Below are 21,856 nucleotides of genomic sequence, written 5' to 3' on the forward strand. Positions count from 1 at the left end.
CAGATTTTGTTTTACAAACGATACACAGACGATATATTTTTAATTTGGAAAGGCGACACTGTATCACTACAAAACGTTTTTGATTGGTTGAATACCAAGGATCCCAATCTTCATTTTAAAATGCAGTATGATGACAAAGTAATCAGTTTTCTTGATTTATCAATCCATAAAAATGATTACCATTTCACAACTACACGTTTTAGAAAATCAACGGATCGTAATGCCTTTTTACACTTCAATAGTTACCATCACCATACATTGAAGAAGAATTTACCATTATGTCAATTCTTACGTTTGAAAAACATTTGTAGAGATTTTGATGTTTTCACAAATCAGTCTAAAACGATGGCACGAAGATTCCAGAACAGAGGGTATCCTAAGAAACATATTGAAGCAGGCTATCAGAGAGCAGTGTCTGAAGATCGTGATTTTTTGTTAAGATCCAAACCCACAAGAGAGGTTTAGTATGTACTCTTAAATTTTCATTTTTGGCAAGGGACATACAAAAATCTATCAGAAGACATTGGCACATTTTGGAAAAGCATGAGTACTTCAAAGATAAACGTTTAATAATTGCTTACTCACGGGACAGCTGTTTCGAGTTGAGTTTTTCACTGTGTAACTTGGAATAAAGGTTTGATTTACAATATACGTCTTCCCCGGTTTCTTGGAGGAGCCTTCCCTTCCTACTCCCTGCTGTGTGCGTTTCCTTGCGTAGGATCCTAGTGTACCTCCACTTTCTTGGTGACATTTTCCTCTCGTGATTGTGATAAGTATGAGGCTGTCCAATCCGGGGTAGGCCACAATGGGGCGCTAGTAGGAGGATAGGTGGAGGTTGCTAGGACCGGGGAGAGCCCTGGGATGTCCACAGGTGTAGGAGGTTATGGGCTGGGTTCTGTGTAGCTAATTAACCACTTTATACCCCACCGGAGTGTGAAAAGTAGGGGAGTGAGCTAGCTGGCAGCAGAAGAAGAAAGATCTCCCTGGAAGATACTGCATTTGTGATAACCCCCTTCTCACTCAGGGTGACCTGGTTCTCAATATGCAGATCATATGCAAATTAGTGTGCTACCCCTTCTCGCTCAGGGTGACCTGGTTCCCACTAAGCAAATTAAACAGGTCTCACCAACTGCATATTTCTCAGGCAACTCTTTATTCCAGCCCCTGGGCACACTTCTTCTAGCTTAATACTTTATGCTTTCATAGATCTTCACACCGCGCCGCCCCCCCCCCCCCCCCCACACAGATACATGGGCTCAGTACTAGCTTCAATACTTTGGGGACTCCCAACCCCAGGCTTTGCAGCCTGCTTCTGACAGTACTTTAGACCCACAGTCCTGGACACACAGTCCTTCCTTTGAACACACAGTTCTTTACAAGTACTGGGAACACACAGTCCTTCCTCCTTTGAGCACACAGTTCTATAAGTACTGAGGACACCCAGTCCAACACTAATGCTTTAGGGACTTCTTACCCCAGGATTTTCAGCCTGCTTCTCTCCTTTGGACACACAGTCCACCACAAATCCATAGGGTTAGCCAGTATCTTCCAGGGGGATCTTTCTTCTTCTGCTGCCAGCTCACTCCCCCTTCCTTTCACACTCCCGTGGGGTATAAAGTGGTTAATTAGCTACACAGGACCCAGCCCATAACCTCTGTTTTTATTTACCTCTTCTTATAGACCTCTTTCTGACTCCGTCACATGGGGGACTAAAGGTACTTAGTTCATATATCAGGTTCTGTATAGTTTCTCTAACCTCCATTGTCACCCAATCATAAGGGGGTCTGTTCTGGGGTGGCATTAGGAGCCGTAATTGAAAACTAATTCCCATAACTACTGCTTTCTGTCCAAAACTGAGTGTCACTTGTATGTGATCTACCTTAGGCTAAATGTTAGGTAAAGAGAAGATAGAATCAATAAAAATAGAGACAGAGATAGGTTTAGATAGATAGGTACATTTTATTTCTTACCCAAACACAGGTCTTCAAGTTGATACAAATACAGACATCAGATTCTGGTTTCAGCCGCACAGGGCTTCGCCGTCTGACAGAAGCTTTGGAGAGGACTCTCAAACTGAGCCAAAATCTCTCCTCTTTTATACCCTATCTTCTCCATAGAAGTGAATGGTGAGATACCTTGCTCCTAATCTTTCTCACTTTCTGAGATCATACTTTCCCATGCGATCTGCTATCTGATGTACCCAACTCCTTCCGTTCTCAGCTACTGCTAATTATCAACATGTTTTGGGAAGCGTTGAGATAACAGTTTCACATCTTCCGGCTGCAATACTTTTCATACCTTTCTCATGAACTCTGTATTACCTCTGTATCATTGTATACCAAAACTAATAAGCTCCATTTTATTCATCTGATCTTTCATTACAGGTGCTATATTTGATTTAAAAATTGTACCAATTTGTGTCAGAAGTCATTATTCAGACCTGCTTTTTGCAGATTCTCAAATATTAAATCATTTACTTGTTGTTTGGCCTAGTCAGTACTTTTTCAGTTGTTTTTAGGCTGCATAGCTTTGGCCATCACTATTCCAGTGGTAGCCTTAAAGCTAGGCCATATATTAACACCTCCTACACCTGTGGACATCCCAGGGCTCTCCCCGGTCCTAGTGACCTCCACCTATCCTACTACTACTACTATTTAGCATTTCTATAGCGCTACAAAGCATACGCAGCGCTGCACAAACATAGAAGAAAGACAGTCCCTGCTCAAAGAGCTTACAATCTATCCTCCTACTAGCGCCCTCTAGTGGCCTACCCCGGATAGGACAGCCTCATACTTATCACATGATAAATAATTCAACAGATATGATTAAATAGTATCTTGAAACATTTTCACAAAAAATCATGAAGAACATTGGCTGAAGATATGTAATAGTGGTAGAAAAAGTGGTCAAGCTCATCTCTTCAGTGTGCAAGCATGAGGAGACAGTATAGAGCATAGAACTAAGAATCGGTAATATTGAGGGCATGTGGATGTTTTAAAACATTGGAGAAGATGAAATTTGTGAAGGAGTGTCAGGAGAACCTTAAAGATAGGAGTCATTGCAATCATATTCATATCACGGGCCTTCTTGAAACCTCAGTAAACTTTGTGGCAACATGACATCCAGAGCTGTTGTATTTGGAGGCCAAAGACGATAGGATAAGGATAGCATACCACATAGTAGCATCAGGCCCAGTTAAGCTGTGGAACTCGCTGCTGGAGGATATGGTAAACGGTTAACATATCTGGTTTTAAAAAAGGTTTGGACAAGTTCCTGGAGGAAAAGTCCTTAGTCTGTTATTGAGATGGACATGGGGGAGAAGCTAGTGCTTTCCCTGGGATTGGTAGCATTGAATGTTGCTACTAATTGGGTTTCTGCCAGGTAATTGTGACCTGGATTAGCCACTGTTGGAAGGAGGATACTGGGCTAGATGGACCATTGGTCTGACCCAGTATGGTTATTCTTATGTATCAGTTTCTCTGTCTGATGTGCACTGCACCTACTGCTAAAACTACTCCAGGGACCTGCATGCACTGTCATGGACCTGTGTATGACATCTGAGGCTGGCATAGAGGCGGGCAAGTAATATTTTTAATCATGTTTTTGGAGGTGGGAGGGGGTTAGTGACCACTGGGGGAGTAACAGGAGGTCATCCCCGATTCCCTCCAATGGTCATCTGGTCATTTCGGGCACCTTTTTGTGCCTTATTCATGATAAAAACAGGTCTGGGTGAAAACATCCAAGTTTTAGTGCTGGACGACTTTGTTTGTTCCATTATGGCTCAAAGACGTCCAAGTCTTAGGAACGCCCAAGTCCTACCTTGAACACGCCTCCGATACACCCCCTTGAGATTTGGATGTCCTTGTTACGGACTTCTGACAAAGACGTCCAAAATCAGGTTTCAATTATACCGATTTGGATGTCTCTGTGAGATGGATGTCCAAGTGCTGATTTATGTCACTTTTTGGACGTCCTCCTCTTTCGAAAATGAGCCTGATTGTATTCTTGACAGGTTTTGTTTGGAGGACCATACTGTCTTTAAGATCATAGTGGAGTTTTCTTTTGAATTCTCATACCACTGTTGTACCTCCATTGGTGCTACAAATGACTAGCACCAAAAAGAACTAATGATGCAACTCCTACATATGTCCAGAATCACTGTTGCCTATTTTTGGAGAAGAACTTCGGAACTCTTGAACTGATTGGAAAGTAGCTGTAACTGATGTGGCAGTGATAGAACAGCTTACTTAGATGCTTAAACTTGCTTGGATAAATACAAAGAAATTTGGAACTAGCTTCAGGAGCAAATAATACAGTCTGACTGAGGATGATTCAACAGAAGAAGAAGAATATGGGAGATGATATAAATGCTATAATTTGACAGTACGTTTGGTATATAGTTCCTTTTATATGTGCTTGGTTATGTGTGCCTTGTTAAAAGCTTTAAAAAAATAGTTTCTGTGCATGCACATACCTTCCCATGTAGTGTGCTCCTGTCATCTTTCTGCTTCTCTTTCGCATAGATGTGCTTTGATAGCTGTTTCATCCATGTGGCTTAATGGCTAAAAATGTATATCTCTCTATATAAAAAGCAACACCAACGTTCTATGAAGCCTCCAGCCGGAAGTGTGAAGGGGGCGAGATATCCGGTTTCCCTATGAGTGTCTGCCTCGCCCTCTCTGTAACACAGTCAGTGAAGGAAAACAGCAGAGCACGAAATCAAATCGCTGGCTCTGTAACAGTGAAGGACTCAGAGGGGGGAGGGGAGAGAGGCCAGAGGGCAGGGACACACACACTCCCACATGCACACAAAATAAAACATTGCTGGCCCCCGTTTCATTTGCATCAGAAACGGGGCTTTTTTACTAGTTTGTAAATATTTCTTCAATCCACTATTTCACAGAAAATTACAAAAAGAGGCCCAATTTTTCCTTTATTTTCCTATCAGCGGGAGCCATTGTGTTCAATTTTGCTAATCTGCTGTTTTATATGTCCAGAGACAAACAAGGTTTCAAAGGGTGTCCTACTTGTAATAGGGGCGGTCATAGGAGATTACCAAGGGATGCATTCTATTTGGAGGCTTAAACGGATAAAGCTCACAGCTAAAGAATCTTCCAAAAAGAAGCAGGTAAAATTTTAAACCATGTCATTTCTGATCTAAGGAGTGTGATTTCAGTCTTACACACATTGCTTTTTCCTAACCGGGACCAGATTAGAAAAACTAAAGTTTAGCGTTATCACAGACATTCTTTGGTGTAGTGCCAAAAGGCTGGCGCTGTGCCACATCTCAGTGTGTCTTGGAAGAAAAGGAGTTGTGCTGTGGAAAAACAGTCAACAAAGAACTCACTCTACAACACTGGCACTGAGTCCTCAATACAGAGACTATTACCCGCTGTTTCTCAAGTACAGTACAGTGTCAATTATCCAACCTCCACTAACCTGACCATCGGGCATATCCGACAGACTCCCTGGTGACATCATCGTGTTGCTATTAAGAAGCGTGCAGCTTCTCTTTTTGTTTTCCGGCTTCACCCGCTACAAGGAAACCATATTTTTGATCTGCTTCTCTGCTAGGGAAACATACGGTACAATTGATACTCCTTCATGCGCATACAAGTTAAGAAGCATGTGGCTTCTCTTCCTCTTTGTGATTTTAGCCCATGCTTCTACACATGCATTTTTGGATCTGGGACCCCACTTATGCAGCGAAGGAACAGTAGAAAATCTTTTAAGCTGAGACCTTGCTTTTATAACAGTATAGCATGGCAGTAATTTTTGAACCTGGGACCCCGTTTGTATGACGAGGGACCCATAGAAAAACTTTTAAGCCGAGACCTTACTTTTAGAGCATGGCAGCAATTTTCGGACCTGGAATTTGTATGCTAAACTGAGCTAGACTAAAAGCCTTGAGTGCAGCCTTGGACCTGGTTCATCATGAGTGTTTGCTATTACATGTAGCAGAACTAGACCTTGCAGGAAGTGTCCTTAGGTGATTTACGTTCTTGTCTGATCATTCTTTTCTAGCATTGCAGAATAGCCAGAACTAGAAGTTGAGGTCCATAGGGGTATAGAAGAGGATCTAAGGGATAAACAGAATGCTCTGATGTGACTGGAAGGAGAAAAACAAACTGAAATTACACTGATATCATTTCAGCCTCGATAACCCATTCAGCCCAAGGCACTCTCAACCTGTGTGAAATAATTTTGTGCAGGCATTGAACTGATATACTAATGCACAATCAAACCCTGACCCCTGAGGCAGGTGGTGTTTAACGCCAAAACACAGCCCGTGTCGGGTCACCTGTTAATAAAGGACTCCTGTTGTCTCAGTCTTGAAGGCCCAGTGTTGCTTTTTTTGTTTGTATACTTTCTGTGTATGCTGTATTACCCTATTTGTTTTGTAATAGCAACTGAAACCATAAATCGGGTTCAATGTGTATTATGCAATGTTTATACACCAAATTCCTTTGATAGAAACTTTTACAAGATTTTGTTGAAGAATTTACATAATTTGGATAATCTGCCAAAATTTGGGTGGTGATCTTAATGATGCTCAATCCTCAGAAAGATTGCATCCCCCCGGGAAACCTCATGTTTCTCCTCAAGGAGGGATTTCCAGGATTTGCACAGCCTTAGACATGGTGGATATGTGGTGGACTTTGCACCTCCTCGAGTGGGATTACACTCATTTATCCAGGACACATTCCACCATGGCCCAGATATCACCATGGCCCAGATAATCTTGTGCTTACTCGAGATCTTTTCCCTGATGTACAGTCAGTGAATTCCTGCTTGATAAATGGCGTCACTGTGAACAATGTAATCGGGAACATCTCACCCAACCCTATTTTATACTGGGAGGTGGCTAAGGCTGTTCTCAGAGGTGAAATTATAGTCTAGTTTTCAAAAAAAGGTTAGCAATCAAGAAATACTGAGATTTAAAAATAGTCACCTAACTGGAAGCTCAACAGGCTTGAAATTTCCTCATACACCACTCTATGCAGTGATCTTTTGCTTATTACAAATATTGTTTATATAAATATGCTAATACAAGTGGTAGTCTCCTGACAAAATTAGTTAAACGTTTTAGGGGACCCACTAAGATCACAACTTTGCAAAATGAGTAAGGGGTGTTGGCACATATCGATGTGGAAGTCGCTAAAGTATTTTGAAATTTTTAATCTTCTCTTCATGACAACCCAGTGCAGACCCCACTAACTAGTGACATCTGGGTAGTTTAAACCTTCCACAGGTTTCACATACTGACTTATAGAAATTGAATGCACCAGTTCAGCCAGAAGAAGTGGAATGGACAATTGAAGTCCATTAAACAAAGCTCCTGGCTCTAATGGGTTTAGAAGTGAATTCTATAAATTAAGGATAATATTGTAACGATCCTAGTTGAGTATTTTGTTACTGCTATCACCAACAGATCTCTTCCAAATACACTTAACATGGCACAGATAATTGTCCTTCTGAAGCCAGGAAGAGACTTGGATAGACTAGAATTCTGTCTCCCCATTTCACTTTTAAGTTTTGAGGCCAAACTTTGTGCTAAAATACTGACTAATAGACTCACTCAGGTGCTACCCTTCCTAATTGCAGAACCCCAGGTGGGCTTTGTGATGGATCAATTGATCTCCAAAAACATTAGGAAAATAGCAGCACTGGAGTTAACCCAGTTCGAGGGGAACCCATCATTGCTCATCAGCTTTGATGCCGAAAAAGCATTTGATTGGGTGGTATGGGATTTTCCTTATGGAATGCTAGAGGCATATGGGATCTGAAGTCTATTTGTCAAAGCTATAGCAACACACTATTGTAATCCACAGGCTTACGGTATGGGTGAATGACTGCTTATCTACCCCATTTGGCATTCCTAGGGCTATGTGACAAGGCTGCCCTTTGCCCCCATTACTTTTTGTGTTAAATCTTGACCCTTTAATATGGGAGATTCAGAGCAGTCCGGAGATTAAAGGTTTTCAGCTGGCCACTGGATAGTTCAAGATAGCGGCATTCGTGGGCAGGGATGACTATGCTGCATAGGGACTGGGGGCCAACTTTTCCATTCAAGTGGGCAGAGGCATCCAGCTATTCATAGACCCTGGTTAATTATATAGATTGAGTATTAAAAAAAATTGTTACATGATACTAAGATGCAGATAGAACAGTGGATGCACTTGCCTCTTTCAGAGCAGGACAAAATTAATTTATATCACAGGATCATTTTTTCATGGTGGCTTTACATGCTGCAGGTTCTTCCACTTCTTGCTGTGTTAAGGAGGATGATTAACAGATTTTGCTAGGCTGGGAAGAAGCCAGAAAAGCGATGGATTTATCTTATAGGGGGATTTCGGTATCCCTGATCTGAAACAATATAATAAGGCTTGTTTAATGCATCATTTTAGGGACTGGATTATGGGATTCATGCTGTACATGGACAGCTCCTTTGAGTGGGATTTCTTTTGGCTTCTACACCCTCTTTATCTTCTACATTTGGATCTCTGCAATCCTGGCTACATTTTAAAAAAATGTATTGCTACATCTTTTATGGCATTTATGGAGGGATGTGTTGAGAATATGGGAACAGGATCCAAATAGTAGTTTGCTCCTACCTTTAGTAGGAAACCTAGATGTTCAACCCGGGCTAGATAATATTGTATTTCAGAGATGGAAATCTCAAGGCATTTTATGTTTGATGAGAGAAGATGGATCCTTCATGTCTTATGTGGATTTACAACAATGATTTTCTTCCACTACAACTGATGGATTTGCTGATTTACAAATTTTGCATTATTATGCTGGTTCAGCAAGTCTGTCACCTCAATTCAGCTGCCTCTTGAGGGAATTCGTAGAAGGAGATGCAGCAGGTGAAATATCTATTTCTTGGTTTAAGAAGGTAATAACCTATAGAAAATTATGCTCCCCTGCTGGAGACTTGGAGTAAAGGTATAGACTTACGACATCTATTGACCAACATACATTTAAATCAATACAGGCTTTAGTGCATAGCACTGAACTGCAAGAATGCTAATTCAGAGTAGTCCATATGGCCTATTTCTGGTAAAAGCAGGCTTTTCATGCAGGTTGTGCCATCACTCCTCAATGTTTGAAATGTAAAACTCAGGATAATACTTTGTATTATGGCATATGGCATTGTAGACACATACAGGCATTTTGGGTGGCTCTCCTTTTAGGACATTTCCAAAATTATCGGTAGAGGGGATTCTATTTAACTCCAGCTTGCTATTTGGGGCTCAGGGTCAAGGGGAGCGCAGTTTTTTGGGAAAGCCTTATGTGGTGCTTTGATATTGTGGGAATTTTATGGAGTTGAGAATCATCCTAAGAGACAAAAACAGTTTTTTTCAATTTGGGAACCTTACTTAACATTCTGCATCTTCCAAAGCAAGCAGCCAGGTATTAAAAACCTTTCAGAATAATTCTCGGGTACCTTCATAGTCGATAGGGGGAAGAGACAATGGGGTAAAGGGATTGTTGGACATTGGTAGACTCGGGGTCATGAGAGTCCAGGCCCTGAGCCATTCATGGTTATTTATGTTGTTGGAGTAGTTAAGAGGGAGGACAGGATAGGTACGGGAAGGCATGAGGCTGTTTGGCAATGTTTACTCTTACTGTACATTATACTTGCATATGTATTGCCTTTATAATTAATACACAGATTATTTAATAATAATCAAATCAGATTTAGCTCCAATACCTCTAACAGCCAGAATTTCACTCCTAGTATGACTCAGTAATTCTGATAGCTCCTTGTTGGCCATGGCAAATTAGTTTTTCAGTTGTGCTGGAGTTTTCCAAACAGAGGATTATAAGGCTGGACATATTCCCAGAACTGGTCACTCAAATCCACATAGCACTTCTTCATCCCAGTCTATAGAGTTTGGTTCTCATGGCATAGATGTTGAGCACAGCATGATAGTTTCTCAGCTTGCTTCTTGAGATTCAACAGACTTTGATTTCAGTAAGACAGCCTGCCACTAGAAGATGCCATTAGATTACATCACCCACTTGTCTGGGTGGTTTATGTTGTTTGTGGAGAACCTCTATTACAAGTAAGCAACTTTCTTTGGCTAGTCTTATATCTTATAAAGCAAAACTGTGAACATTGCAGACTTGAAAGTTGACTGAAGTGGTGTTCTTGGCTCCATAGAACCAGTCTGCAATGCTCGGGGAAGTGCGTGGCTTTTAATTTGAGACAATGATAGGTATGCATGTTGGTTCTGAAGTAAGCCTTTCAATTTTTTTTATGTATGTTATTAATACGTCAGAAAAAAGCAAAGGGATTTATTATGGGACATAGAAAACACAAGCATCACTCACTCTAAATTTTAGCATTTTGTTCACTGCTGCGTTATAGTATAAAATATGAATGCCTTCTTAGCCACTGTTGCACACTGAGAAGAGGATTTCAACATATCAACAATGTCACCTAGATCATTTATTTGGGTGGTAACACCTAATATGGAACTTTTCATCATGTAGCTGTAGTTTGGGTTCCGCTCCCTAGATGCATCACTTTGCCTTTGCACACATTAAATATCATCTGCCATTTGGATGCCCAATCTTAAAAGGTCCTCTTGCAATTTCTCACAATCCTCTTGTGATTTATCAATTTCAAATAACAGTGTTTTCAGCAAATTTGATCACCTCTCATTATTCCTGTTTAGAGGTTAATAAAGCAGCAGTCCCAGGACAAATTCCCTTGAGAACACCACTATTTATCCTTCTCCATTGAGAATATTGAACATTTAACCCTACTCCATTTTCTGTTTTTTAACCAGTTCTTAAGCCACAATAAACAGCCAAAAAAAAAAGAAAGAAAAGAAAAAACAATATTCAATCGGTAGCTAGTGTAATTCTGCCAAAATAGAGGCAAAATGGTCCAGTGACTTCTTATTTGGTAAAAGACGAGCTGGCTGATACAATCTTTTTAGCTGATACTGTGGAAGACCACAGTAAAGAACACTGCAGTAGTCTAGTCTTGAAGTAACAACAGCATATAACAAAACAGCTAGGTCTTTGTTTTAATAAAGAATATAACCTACTAGTAAAAAAAACCCGTTTCTGATGCAAATGAAACGGGGGCTAGCAAGGTTTTCTTCTGTGTGCATGTGGGAGTGTGTGTGTCCCTGCCCTCTGCCCTCTCTCCCTTCCCCTGTGCTGTCTGTCCCCTTTGCTCTCTGTCCCCTCCCCCCTGGGAGTCGAGTCCTTCAATGTTAAGTTTCTTGCTGTGCTGTGTTTGTGTTACAGAGATAGTGAGGGCTTCTGCCCTCTCTCCCCTCCCCCCTCTGAGTCCTTCACTGTTACAGAGAGAGCGATTTGATTTCGTGCTTTGCTGTGTTTTCCTTCACTGTTTGTGTTACAGAGAGAGCGAGGGCGGGGCAGACACTCATGGGGAAACCGGATATCTCTCCCCCTTCACACTTCCGGCTGGAGGCTTCATTTAGAACGTTGGTGGTGCCTTTTATATATAGAGATGAAGCAAACGAAAACTAGAAAAAGTACGAATAACAGAAGTAATCTGCTCAAACTCTCCAATTTTTTAACCATTGACTTCTCAGTGAGGGAGATCCCATCAGTTGATGGTGCTGAAATCAAGGCCTTCTGCTGTCTTGTAAACTATATGTAATGGAATTTGTCTAAATTTTAGGTTAATTCAATTTTTTTAACCATTGCAAGATTTCCTGTAAACATCTATCCAAAGGCCGCATTCTGATCTTTACCAACTTCCACCCAAAGTTGGTCATCATTAGCAAGACAATCCAAATCCCTTTGTAATAGAAATCACAGGACTCAGATATACATCCAAAAACAGTGGACCTAAGACTGAGCCCTGTGGGAGACCATAGTGAAGAAAGTCTCTGAGTTCTGTCATTTCAAACAATCATTTGAGACCTATCTGATAAAGATGAGATCCAATCTAACCCGAATCCCTGAAGTCCTAATTCAAATAATCTTTTATTTTTTTAAGTAATTGATGCTTTTATGGTATCAAGCTATAGTGAAGTTGATCAAGACAGAGAAAGCAGCAGTTTCTTTGTCCCTACTAAAGCAAATAACATTTAATAAAGAAACTAAAACTTTCTGTTCCATTGACTCTTTCAAATAACTAATTGTCAACTGTGCATAAAGCACCTGTGGCCTCCATATAAACAAGTACTTTTTGATAGAAATGTTTTTCAGTAAATTTACTAACAAATGGCATTTGAAAGACCAGATGATATGATTTATTTATTTATTTATTTTACACATTTATACACCCCTTAAATAAAAGCAGTTTAAAATAAAATACAAAAACACACCACAAAAAAAAAAAACAACAAAGTACATGCTAATCAAAAACCTCTATCAGCATTCTCCCCACCCCTCCCTGTGTAAGCAGATTTTAATAGCATGTTTCGTAGTCTTAGGTTAAGAACCCAAAAACAAGGAAACATTAATCAGGCATGCTAACAGAGGAGCTATCTAAGATTTACACCCCTTAAAAAAAACTGGTGGGAATTGGGTCAGACCAACATAACATTCATTCGATCTCATTCAGTATGTCAACTTCTTCCCCTGCTGTCACCATTCTAAAGTGATACAATCTATTTAAATTTACAGTTCTACTCCATCACTGGAAGGCATCCTGATTAGCTACAAGGATGCATCCATAGATCTCTTATTGTTTAAAGGAGGAGCTAAAGTTAAATTATTCCATTTTCTAGCAGCCCTAATATCAATTTTCTTTTAAAAAATGAAATAGAGGTTCACGTGATGCAGTAGAGAGAGTGAGACATGTCTTCTCTGCTCTCTGAGGCCCCGAAGCCCTCCACGCAGTAAAACCTTTGTAACCTGGCTGTCTTCGGATATTTCTGCCCATTCTAGTACTACTAGTACCAATGGACAAATTTATAGCGACGCCTGTGAAAAAAAATGATGGGCAAAGGAGCAAAGCGGGAGAGAGAAAAACCCAAAGGAGGAGAGGACGGGGGAGAGCACCGGAGAGAGAACCAGAAGGTGTCGGAGGAACAGAAATTCTCCCTGGAACAACTCTTGCAAATAACGACAGCGGTGGAAAAGGCGATGGAGGAAAAGCTCGATTGCCTGTCTACCCAATTCTCTAATATTGAGGCGCTTCTGGGGGAAACAGCGCAGCGAACTGGAGAGTTTGGAACAGTGTGTGTCGGAACTGGAAGATGCTGCACCCCCTGTAAATGCTCAGATCACACAGCTTGTGGCAAAGGTGGAAGGACTCACCGAGAAACTGGACGACCTCAAGAACAGGTCCCACAGAGCGAATCTGCAACTCGTTGGCTTCCCAGAGTCGGTGAGCGATTCGGTCCTAGGGTCCATCGTGGAACGGTGGTTGAAAGCTGAATTCGCCACATCAGACTACGCGGGGCCTCTGTGTCTAGAAAGAGTGCACCGCGTGGGGAGAAAACAAAATGGCCGTTCTGCACCTCGAGTAGTAATCCTAAAAATTCACAATTATTTGCACAGGGTGGAGATTCTATGGGGATACCGCTTAAAGCGGAACGAGACCAAGTTCGAAGGACACGATTCAAATTTTCCAAGATTACTCTGCCCAGCTACAAGAACAAAGAAAACAATTTACACCACTCTGCTGTCGACTGCATGAGGTGCAGGCCAATTTCATGCTCCTATACCCATCGATTTTAAAGATCAAACATGCAGGAGTATGGAAGTCTTTTGATAATGTGACTGATGCAATGGTCTTAGTCACAGACATAAAGAAGAGTGGTGGAAGCAGTAATGTGGACAGAGCGGGCAGCGGAGAGTGACAACTGTAAGGTACCGAGGAGAGTTTGTAAAAGTGTGGGGCAGAAGTTTATGTTATCTTGTCTTCAGACAACGGGTAGGCTTTGGGATATTAAAGTGTTTTGTGGTGGGCAGAAGGGCCTCGTGCATCAATGTGATTCTAGCCCACAAATTTGGGGGGGGGGGGGGGGGGTTGGACATGTGTTATGGAGAAGGGGGGCTGGAGAAGGGGGAGGAAGGAAGAGTAGGGGGGAGCAGGGGGGAAAAGGGTGGCTGGGAGGGGAGAGGGAAGGGGGTTCACTAAGAGGGGGAAGGGAGAGAGGGGGAACCGAGGGGGGTAGGTGGAGAGGAGTACACAAACATAAGGGCAGTAGACTGAAGGAATTGTACATCTATATGAGCTCGAGGGAAAAGTGTGGCACGGGCGGAGAAGAACATGTTGCGATGGAGAAAATGAAGTCCCTGGTAGATGGGCTGGGCTCCGAGAGGCTAGAAGTTCAAGTAGCAGCAATGAACATCTATAAGGGGGTACCTGGCGAATAAGGCGACACTGCACATTACCTCTTGGAATGTCTCGGGGATCTCGTCGCCAGTGAAGCGCACAAAAATCTTGACACAATTGAGGTGCCATAAGTACGACATAGTGTGTCTCCAAGAAACTAAACTGTCGGATGAGGAGCATAGGAAGCTGTGCGGGCAATGGGTTGGCGAATGTTATTACTCATCAGCTGGAAATGGATGCAGGGGGGTGGCTATAATGATCAAGAGAGGGCTCCCTTGTCAAATCAGAGTAATCTATAAAGATAAAGAGGGAAGAATCATGTTGGTACATGTCACCTTTAACGGGCAAGCCTTTTACTTATGTTCTGTGTATGGACCAAATGATTATTGAGGAACTGATCACGCTGGGATTTAGATATACGGACGCTCCCTGGGTGTGGGGGGAGATTTTAACCAGGTAATGGATTTTGGCATGGATAGATCAGGTAATAGACCCAGCACAGGTGTAAAGATACAGTGGGGCCTTCCTCATATGAGCAAGATATTAAATTTAATAGATGTTTGGCATCTCCTTAACCCTACCACTTGTGATTACACACATCTCTCTAAAGCACATAAAACTTGGTCCAGGTTAGACTATATAATGGTTTCTCAGGCTTGGCTCTTTAAAGTACGGGGAGCAGCAATAGGCCTGTTAGAAATACCTCAAGTTTGTGATACAGGGCGGGTTGGGGCACCTTTGGAGATTCCCTGCGTATTTATATAAAGATGCTATTTTTAAGGAACACCTAGTTACATTATGGGACCAATATATAGAAGATAATCAGAGCTTGTGTGCCTCTTCCATTACATTATGGGAGGCATCTAAAGCTGTGTTGCGTGGGGGGATTATTGCCTATAGATATGCGCAGGCGAAAAAGCAGGCGGCGAGTGTATTGTGCTTAGGGAGTGAATATAAAAGAGCGAAGCATTTACACATACATTGTCCATCCCAGCAAGCCCAGGATAATATGTCCACCTCGTTAGCGGCGTTGAACACTTTAATTCATGAACAAATGAAAAAGCACTTGAATTTTCAGAGGTTCGGGAATAAATCCGGTAAATTGCTAGCAAATATAGCAAGACATCGCGCTGCACGTCATTTAATCTCGGAGATATTGGACAAAAATGGGAAGAAGATAGTTACACCTGAGGGGATTTCTCAAGTTTTCCATGAGTATTTTACTAAAATCTTCTCTCGGGAGGAACAGGGGGAGGGCCCCTCGGTTACGGATTATCTGGAAGACGCGGGTTTGCTCAGATTGCCCCCTTCAGCCCAAGAACGCCTATCCCAGCCGCTTACAGGGCAAGAAATTCAAAAGATGATTAAAAATCTTCCTTTGGGGTCGGCGCCAGGCCCCAATGGGCTCTCCAATGAATACTATAAGATTCTACCTCCACAGTTTTGTGGACATTTAATAGAATATTATGAAGAGACAGTGCAGAGGGGCTCTTTCCCTACGGGTGTAAATTCTGCGTTAATAACTTTGATCCCCAAGCCTGGGAAACCAAGGGAGCAGGTAACATCTTAAAGACCCATTTCACTTTTAAACATAGATCTCAAGATATTGGCCCGGGCTTTGGCAGCATGACTGGCACCCTATCTGCCGGACTTGGTGGGAGAACCTCAAGTAGGGTTTGTAAAAGGTAGACATTCCACATTAAATGTCCGTAAACTATTACTATCCATAGCGCAATGCCAGATAACTGAGACTCCTTTGCTTCTGGTCAGCTTAGACGCTGAAAAAGCGTTTGACAAGGTGAGCTGGGAATACCTGTTTAAAGTCCTGGAATTTGCGGGGGTGGGAGGATGATTTTATCAAGCAATTAAGGTCCTTTACACACACCCATCTGCGAGATTGCTAGTCAATTTGCAGATTCCCCCCCCCCCCCCCCCCCTTTGCAGTGCAGGTAGGGACTAGACAAGGGTATCCTCTGTCGCCGCTCTTGTTTCTTTTGTACTTGGAACCCTTAGTACATAACATTATGAAAAATGCAGACATTGCGGGCGTGGAACTCCCTTTGCAACCGGTGAAAATACTGGCGTACACAGACGACCTCTTGCTGACACTTACTTCACCTTAGGCCTCGTTGCCTAGGCTGCTGTCGGTGGTAGACTAATTCGGTTTTTACTCTGGATTTAGGCTTAACCTACAAAAGTCTGTGGCGCTGCCCAGTCAGCAGGAGATGATGGGTCATTGGGAGGGCAATTTTCCCTTGAGATAGGCTACAGACTATATCAATTATCTAGGGGTCAAGATCCCTATTAATTTAGATAAATTGTATTCCTTGAACATAGAACCATTGAAACTTAGGATGATAGAGACACTGAGGGGCTGGCAGGGCTTTCCACTGTCTCTTCTGGGGTGAGTGGCGTTATACAATATGCTACTATTTCCAATGTGGGTATATATATTTCAGATGCTGCCCTTATACCTGCTTTACAAAGATGAAAGGTGGCTACATAGGAAGATAAACTGGTTTTTGTGGCAGGGGAAAAGGGCTCGCATGAGCATAAAAAGGGCACAACTTCCTAAGGGTAAAAGGGAGGCTGGGACTTTTAAATCTGTTATTTTTCCATTTCCAGCTGTTTAAGACATTTGTCTGACTGGTTCCGTTCAACATCTCATTTTTCTTGCATTTCAGTGGAAACAAAGTTGTTTGGCTCGGTACACTTTGCGAGTTGGTTGCAGGGGAAAGGAGGGAGGGGTAGACTGTTGGGTCCCATGAAGACATATTGTTAGGCCCTTGTATCAGACATGGAAATGGGTAACCAAGTTTTTCTCAGTGGACAGTGAGTCCTCTCCGCTGCTGCCCATTCGGGGCAATCCTGACTTTTCAGTGGGAAGTTCGTCAGTGACCTTTCAGGATTGGGCATCTCAAGGCATCCAAATCTTATTTCATGTGCTAACGGACCAGGGAGAGATGAAATTGCTAAATGACATATGCCCTGAATTTCACTTGGATAAAAAAGATGTTTTTGCATATCACCAGCTGAAACATTGCGTCAACTCGCTGCCAAGACACTCCTTGACGGCAGAGGTTTGGGAGAGCTTTAACTCACTGTTGGGACTGGACGCACATTTGCGAGTCCCACTGCGATACTTTCATGCTCATCTTAGAGACGCCACTCCAGATTTTGACTTTACAATGGAGTACAGAGTTGGGAGTCACGCTGCAGAAAGAGCAATTAAAGAGACAGTTATTAATGACCTCTAAACTAACAGTGCATTTGGCTTGGCAGGCGATACTTCTGAGGCTCTACATTTCTCCTCATAGAGCATGGAAAGCAACTTTGAAAGAGGACGACTCCTGTCTAAAATGCAAGGCCCAAGGGGCCCATCTGAGCCACATGTTCTGGTCGTGCCCTGGAGTGAATCAGTTCTGGAAAGATGTGGCTTCACAGGTATCTAGATTCTGGCATGCGGATTGGAGACCTACCCCTGGACAACTATTTGACCACTTCTCTAGCAGGGAGCACATGCTGGCGAAAATGAAAGCTTTCCTCCAGTGCGCGGTGCTCATGGGGAAAAGAACAATCTTGTTGCTATGGAGAAGTGAGGAGATCCCCACAGTGGCGTTCGGCTCTGATTCAGATGTGTTCCTTGGAGAAAAAGGGTATTAGGGATTTAGTATCTAAGCAGGGAGATGCTTTTTTTGCAACATGGGCCCGTTTCTGATATTTAAAAAAATGAAATAAAATAAATTGATCTGTGGTAAGCCCAAACCCACCCATTAAACTAGATCCAAATGCATTTGTAAATATTTTCAGGATCCTAAAGAAATAGGGTTACCATATTTGCCCTAAGAAAAAAGAGGACATGCGCCTCGCCCCTTGTCACTTTGACCTCCCCCCCCCCCCCCCCCCCAAGAAAGCCAGATTTCCTCTCTCCCTCCATGTAGATCCCCTCCTCAAATTTCCAGCCTCCTTTCAACCACATTACTCCATTCACTACCCCTCCCCTCCTTTACCTTAGTGTGGTACCCTGGTGGTCTAGTGCACTCCTCAGGGCAGGAAAGAGCCCCCTCTTTCCTGCCTGGCACAGATTCAAAATGGCTGCCGAGAATTCAAGCAGTGACCTTGCAAGATGTCTGTGGAAGTCTTGCAAGGCCGCCACTTGAACTGTCAGCAACCATTTTGAATCGGTGCCGGGAGAAAGACAGTCTGCAGACGTTCCGGGCAGGAAAGAGGGGGCTTTTTCCTGCCCCGAAGAGGTCACTAGACCACCAGGGCACCACACTAAGGTAGGGGAGGGGAGGTAGGACACCTGCTTGTCTGCCGTTCATCCGCAAATCCGGACAAACAGGCAGGCTGGCAAAACCCGCTCGGTTGCCCTGCCATGTACTCAAAAACAGGACATGTCCGGGTAAAACTGGACGTATGGTAACCCTATAAAGAAATGCCTTGATCTGTATTCAGTTGGTCAGTAATATACATTCCCTGCTTTCTGAATCCTTTCCTATTAGATGTTCCTTGAACAAAGTCAATGAATCTTTGTTTTTTATACCTTCTAATTGTCTTACCTTCTTCTTGATCATCAACCCCAGATGAAACCAAGCAAGTTATTTACCCACAATTGTCTTATCAACCACCTCATTTAAATAACAGTTCTACAGCTCCACTGCATCCATGATGTTTACACATATTTTTTCTATTTCAAAAATGCCCATAGGAAACAAAACAGCTAGGTTCAAATGTTAGCAAATACTTTGTACCTATGAGAAGTTTCAAAGTAAATGTACATGCTTTTGCTTTGAAAATTTGGGCAAAGGTCACGATCAAAAGTATCCATGAACTTTATCTTAAAATTTTGAATATTGCTTCCATAATTATCTGGTTCACTAATGCACTTTTTGAATGATCATGATAGGGATATTGGGAAAGGGTTGCTTGGTTATGGGGTCCATACTCAGCAAATTGGTGAGGACAGAGTTATCTGGATAAAATTACCCCATTAAGGTTTGCTAAGTATCAGGATAAAGTTTTCTGCCCTGAGCTACCCAGGCAAGTTAAAATGTGCCCCAGGATTACTATTGCGCCACCTCTGTTTACCTGCCTACCTTTTGTCTGAGCAACAAGTTGACTGTACAGAATTTAACCAAGGTAAAGGAAAATATTCAGATCTCTGGCTTTATACGGTTAATTCCGAAGATTAGCTAGAATAACCCCTTTCGAATTTCAACCCTCATCCCTAACTTCCAGTGATAATTTTATAAAATTTAAATTAGAACTTGAGTGATTTGTGGAACTTTGTGCTTGTTTTTGTTGTCCTGTTTTTTTTTTTTTAAATTTGAAGTGTGTGTGTGTGTGTGGGGGGGTAATATATAGATAGATATAGCAAATAAAATGCACTGATACTGTACTGTTGATTATGGTCAGACTGTTCTCCTCTTAATATCTCTTGTACGATAGAGCTTTTGGAAGTTATACAGCATGATCTGTTACGTTCTACTAAGCATATGCAATGATCATCTTTCCTGTTACAGCAAGAGTATTGGAGGTTAGTGGAAAAGAAAGATAGCCATGTAGCAGTGCATTGTGGAAAAGTAGATACCAACACTCATGGGAGTGGCTTTCCAGTTGGGAAATCTGAGCCATTTTCAAGGTAAATTCAAATGTATACATATTCAATGGTGTTTGCTGCTGTTTCATACTGCTTGCATGTCACAAATGATGGGTGTGGTCTCAATTTCACAGGCATGGGTGGAACCTTACTGTCCTTCCTAATAATTCAGGATCCATCCTGCGACATCTTGGTGCTGTACCTGGTAAGCAGACATATGTATGAAATTTTTGCGTAATCCATACCTTTGTATTTCCTGCAGGTTATACATTTCACCTATTATTGCATTCAGAAAAAAAGTGAATATAAAAGATCAGCTTGCCAACTCAACACTTGGCTCTAAATTATACCTTAGGTTTGTACCTTCGGGAGGCTTATCAGCTATTTCTTGTGCAGTCAGTATTCAGTGTGTCTACAATGTCTGAGTGGAGCAGGTCAGGATGGGCACCATGGTCAGTCAGAGGCATGATTGTTGTAGAGTTTGTGTCCCTTCTGTACTGGGGCAAAGAACATCACCACTATGGACTGAACGAGTGTTGATCCCTGGGGCCAGGCCCTTACTGTGCCCCCAGTCACTGCCAAAGGTTTCTAACCACATCTGGTGCTTTCTCTGGCCCAGTCTGGCAGCCTCCAGGCCCACCCACTCCAGTTACAGCAGCCCAAAGAGCAACCATGATGCTGGCAGGTGTGAGTGCTATAGAAAGCAGTCTGGTCCACAGGAAAGATGGTGGGGGATCCTTGGTGTGGGCAACGGGAAGGAACTGACTGGAGCAGCTGCCCACTCTTGGCAGCTGCATAGATGAGGAGTGAGATGAATAGCGATACCTTTGGATGGGAAGATAAGGTAGGTGAGTGAATGTTGGCTCTGGAAGCAGGTTGAGAGAAGCTGCTATTGCACCCTAGGAGGAGAGATGGGTATATGGGTATCTAAAAGTTTTTGATGAAGTCTCAAGAACTGCTGATGGCTGGCTTGGGTAGATTTAGCTACATCAGGAAAATGTAAGCCTTTAGTCTTAAAATAAAGTTGCAACAAAGCTTCTTTATCTTGATTAAAGATAAGAGTCACCAACAACATCGTTCTCAGCACGATCTCTTCCTGTCACATCTCCAAAATATCCATCAGATTCAGGCTGTCTGAAGAAACATCCACCACAGATGGAGGGAGTGCCACAGTAGAATATTTATAAACCTCTTGAAGATATTTGAAAAATGCTTTTTTTAGAAGACAATGTCAATAACTGAGGTAAATTTAACAGGCGAAGGTTCAAAAATTTAATATAGTTCTCAGTTTTCTTCTGAAATAATAACCAATCTTGAATAAGAGAGGTTTGAGAATTTTTAACCTGAGTAAGTTGGCCTGTTAGGTTTTCCAAATTTCCTCCATATATTTTAAAACATGGAAAAGAAAATAAGATGATACCTTTTTTATTGGACATAACTTAATACAAGAAATGTATTAAGTTATGTCCAATAAAAAAGGTATCATCTTATTTTCTTTTCCATGTTTTATTTTGTTTGATTTCTATTGATAACCTTAAGAGTGGACTAACACGGCTACCACACTCCTCCATATATTTTGAAAGTTTCCTCAAGCTGCTGAGCCTTTAAGGTATTTTCACCAACCAGAGGGAAAACTGAAGAACATACCTTGTAGATGGACTCCAGACTAGCCCAAATGGAGTCGAGGGTTACCTCTGTCAGCTTAATCAGGTGAGGGATCACTGTCTTCTCACCTGTAACCATCTCAGTTTCTCTGGTCACAGCCAGCACTGCAGACTGGCTGGACGATGGTAGTAGCTTCAAAGTAGAGGGAGAAGCCTGCCCTCCTGCAGACTCTGAAAGCATCAGTGGAATTCCAGACGTCAACAGCCTATCAGAGAGCCTATCAGGCTAAGCAAGTCCTCGCCCTCCTGCCAGGCCCACTTTTGCAAAAAGAGTGAATAATTAGTAATTTATGCAGGAAACAAAAT

At 42.3% G+C, this 21,856-nt stretch overlaps 1 protein-coding gene across 1 annotated transcript in view; it reads left to right on the forward strand.

The window, feature by feature from the left end:
- The window catches only part of JARID2 (jumonji and AT-rich interaction domain containing 2), a 538,197-nt gene that overhangs the window by 406,887 nt on the left and 109,454 nt on the right, over positions 1-21,856 (forward strand). Inside the window, 2 exon segments of the mRNA XM_030211245.1 lie at positions 19,810-19,928; positions 20,021-20,091. Of these exon segments, the coding sequence (XP_030067105.1) occupies positions 19,810-19,928; positions 20,021-20,091 (190 nt within the window).

This window comes from Microcaecilia unicolor, chromosome 1 (genome assembly GCF_901765095.1).
Source record: "Microcaecilia unicolor chromosome 1, aMicUni1.1, whole genome shotgun sequence".
NCBI lineage: Eukaryota > Metazoa > Chordata > Amphibia > Gymnophiona > Siphonopidae > Microcaecilia > Microcaecilia unicolor.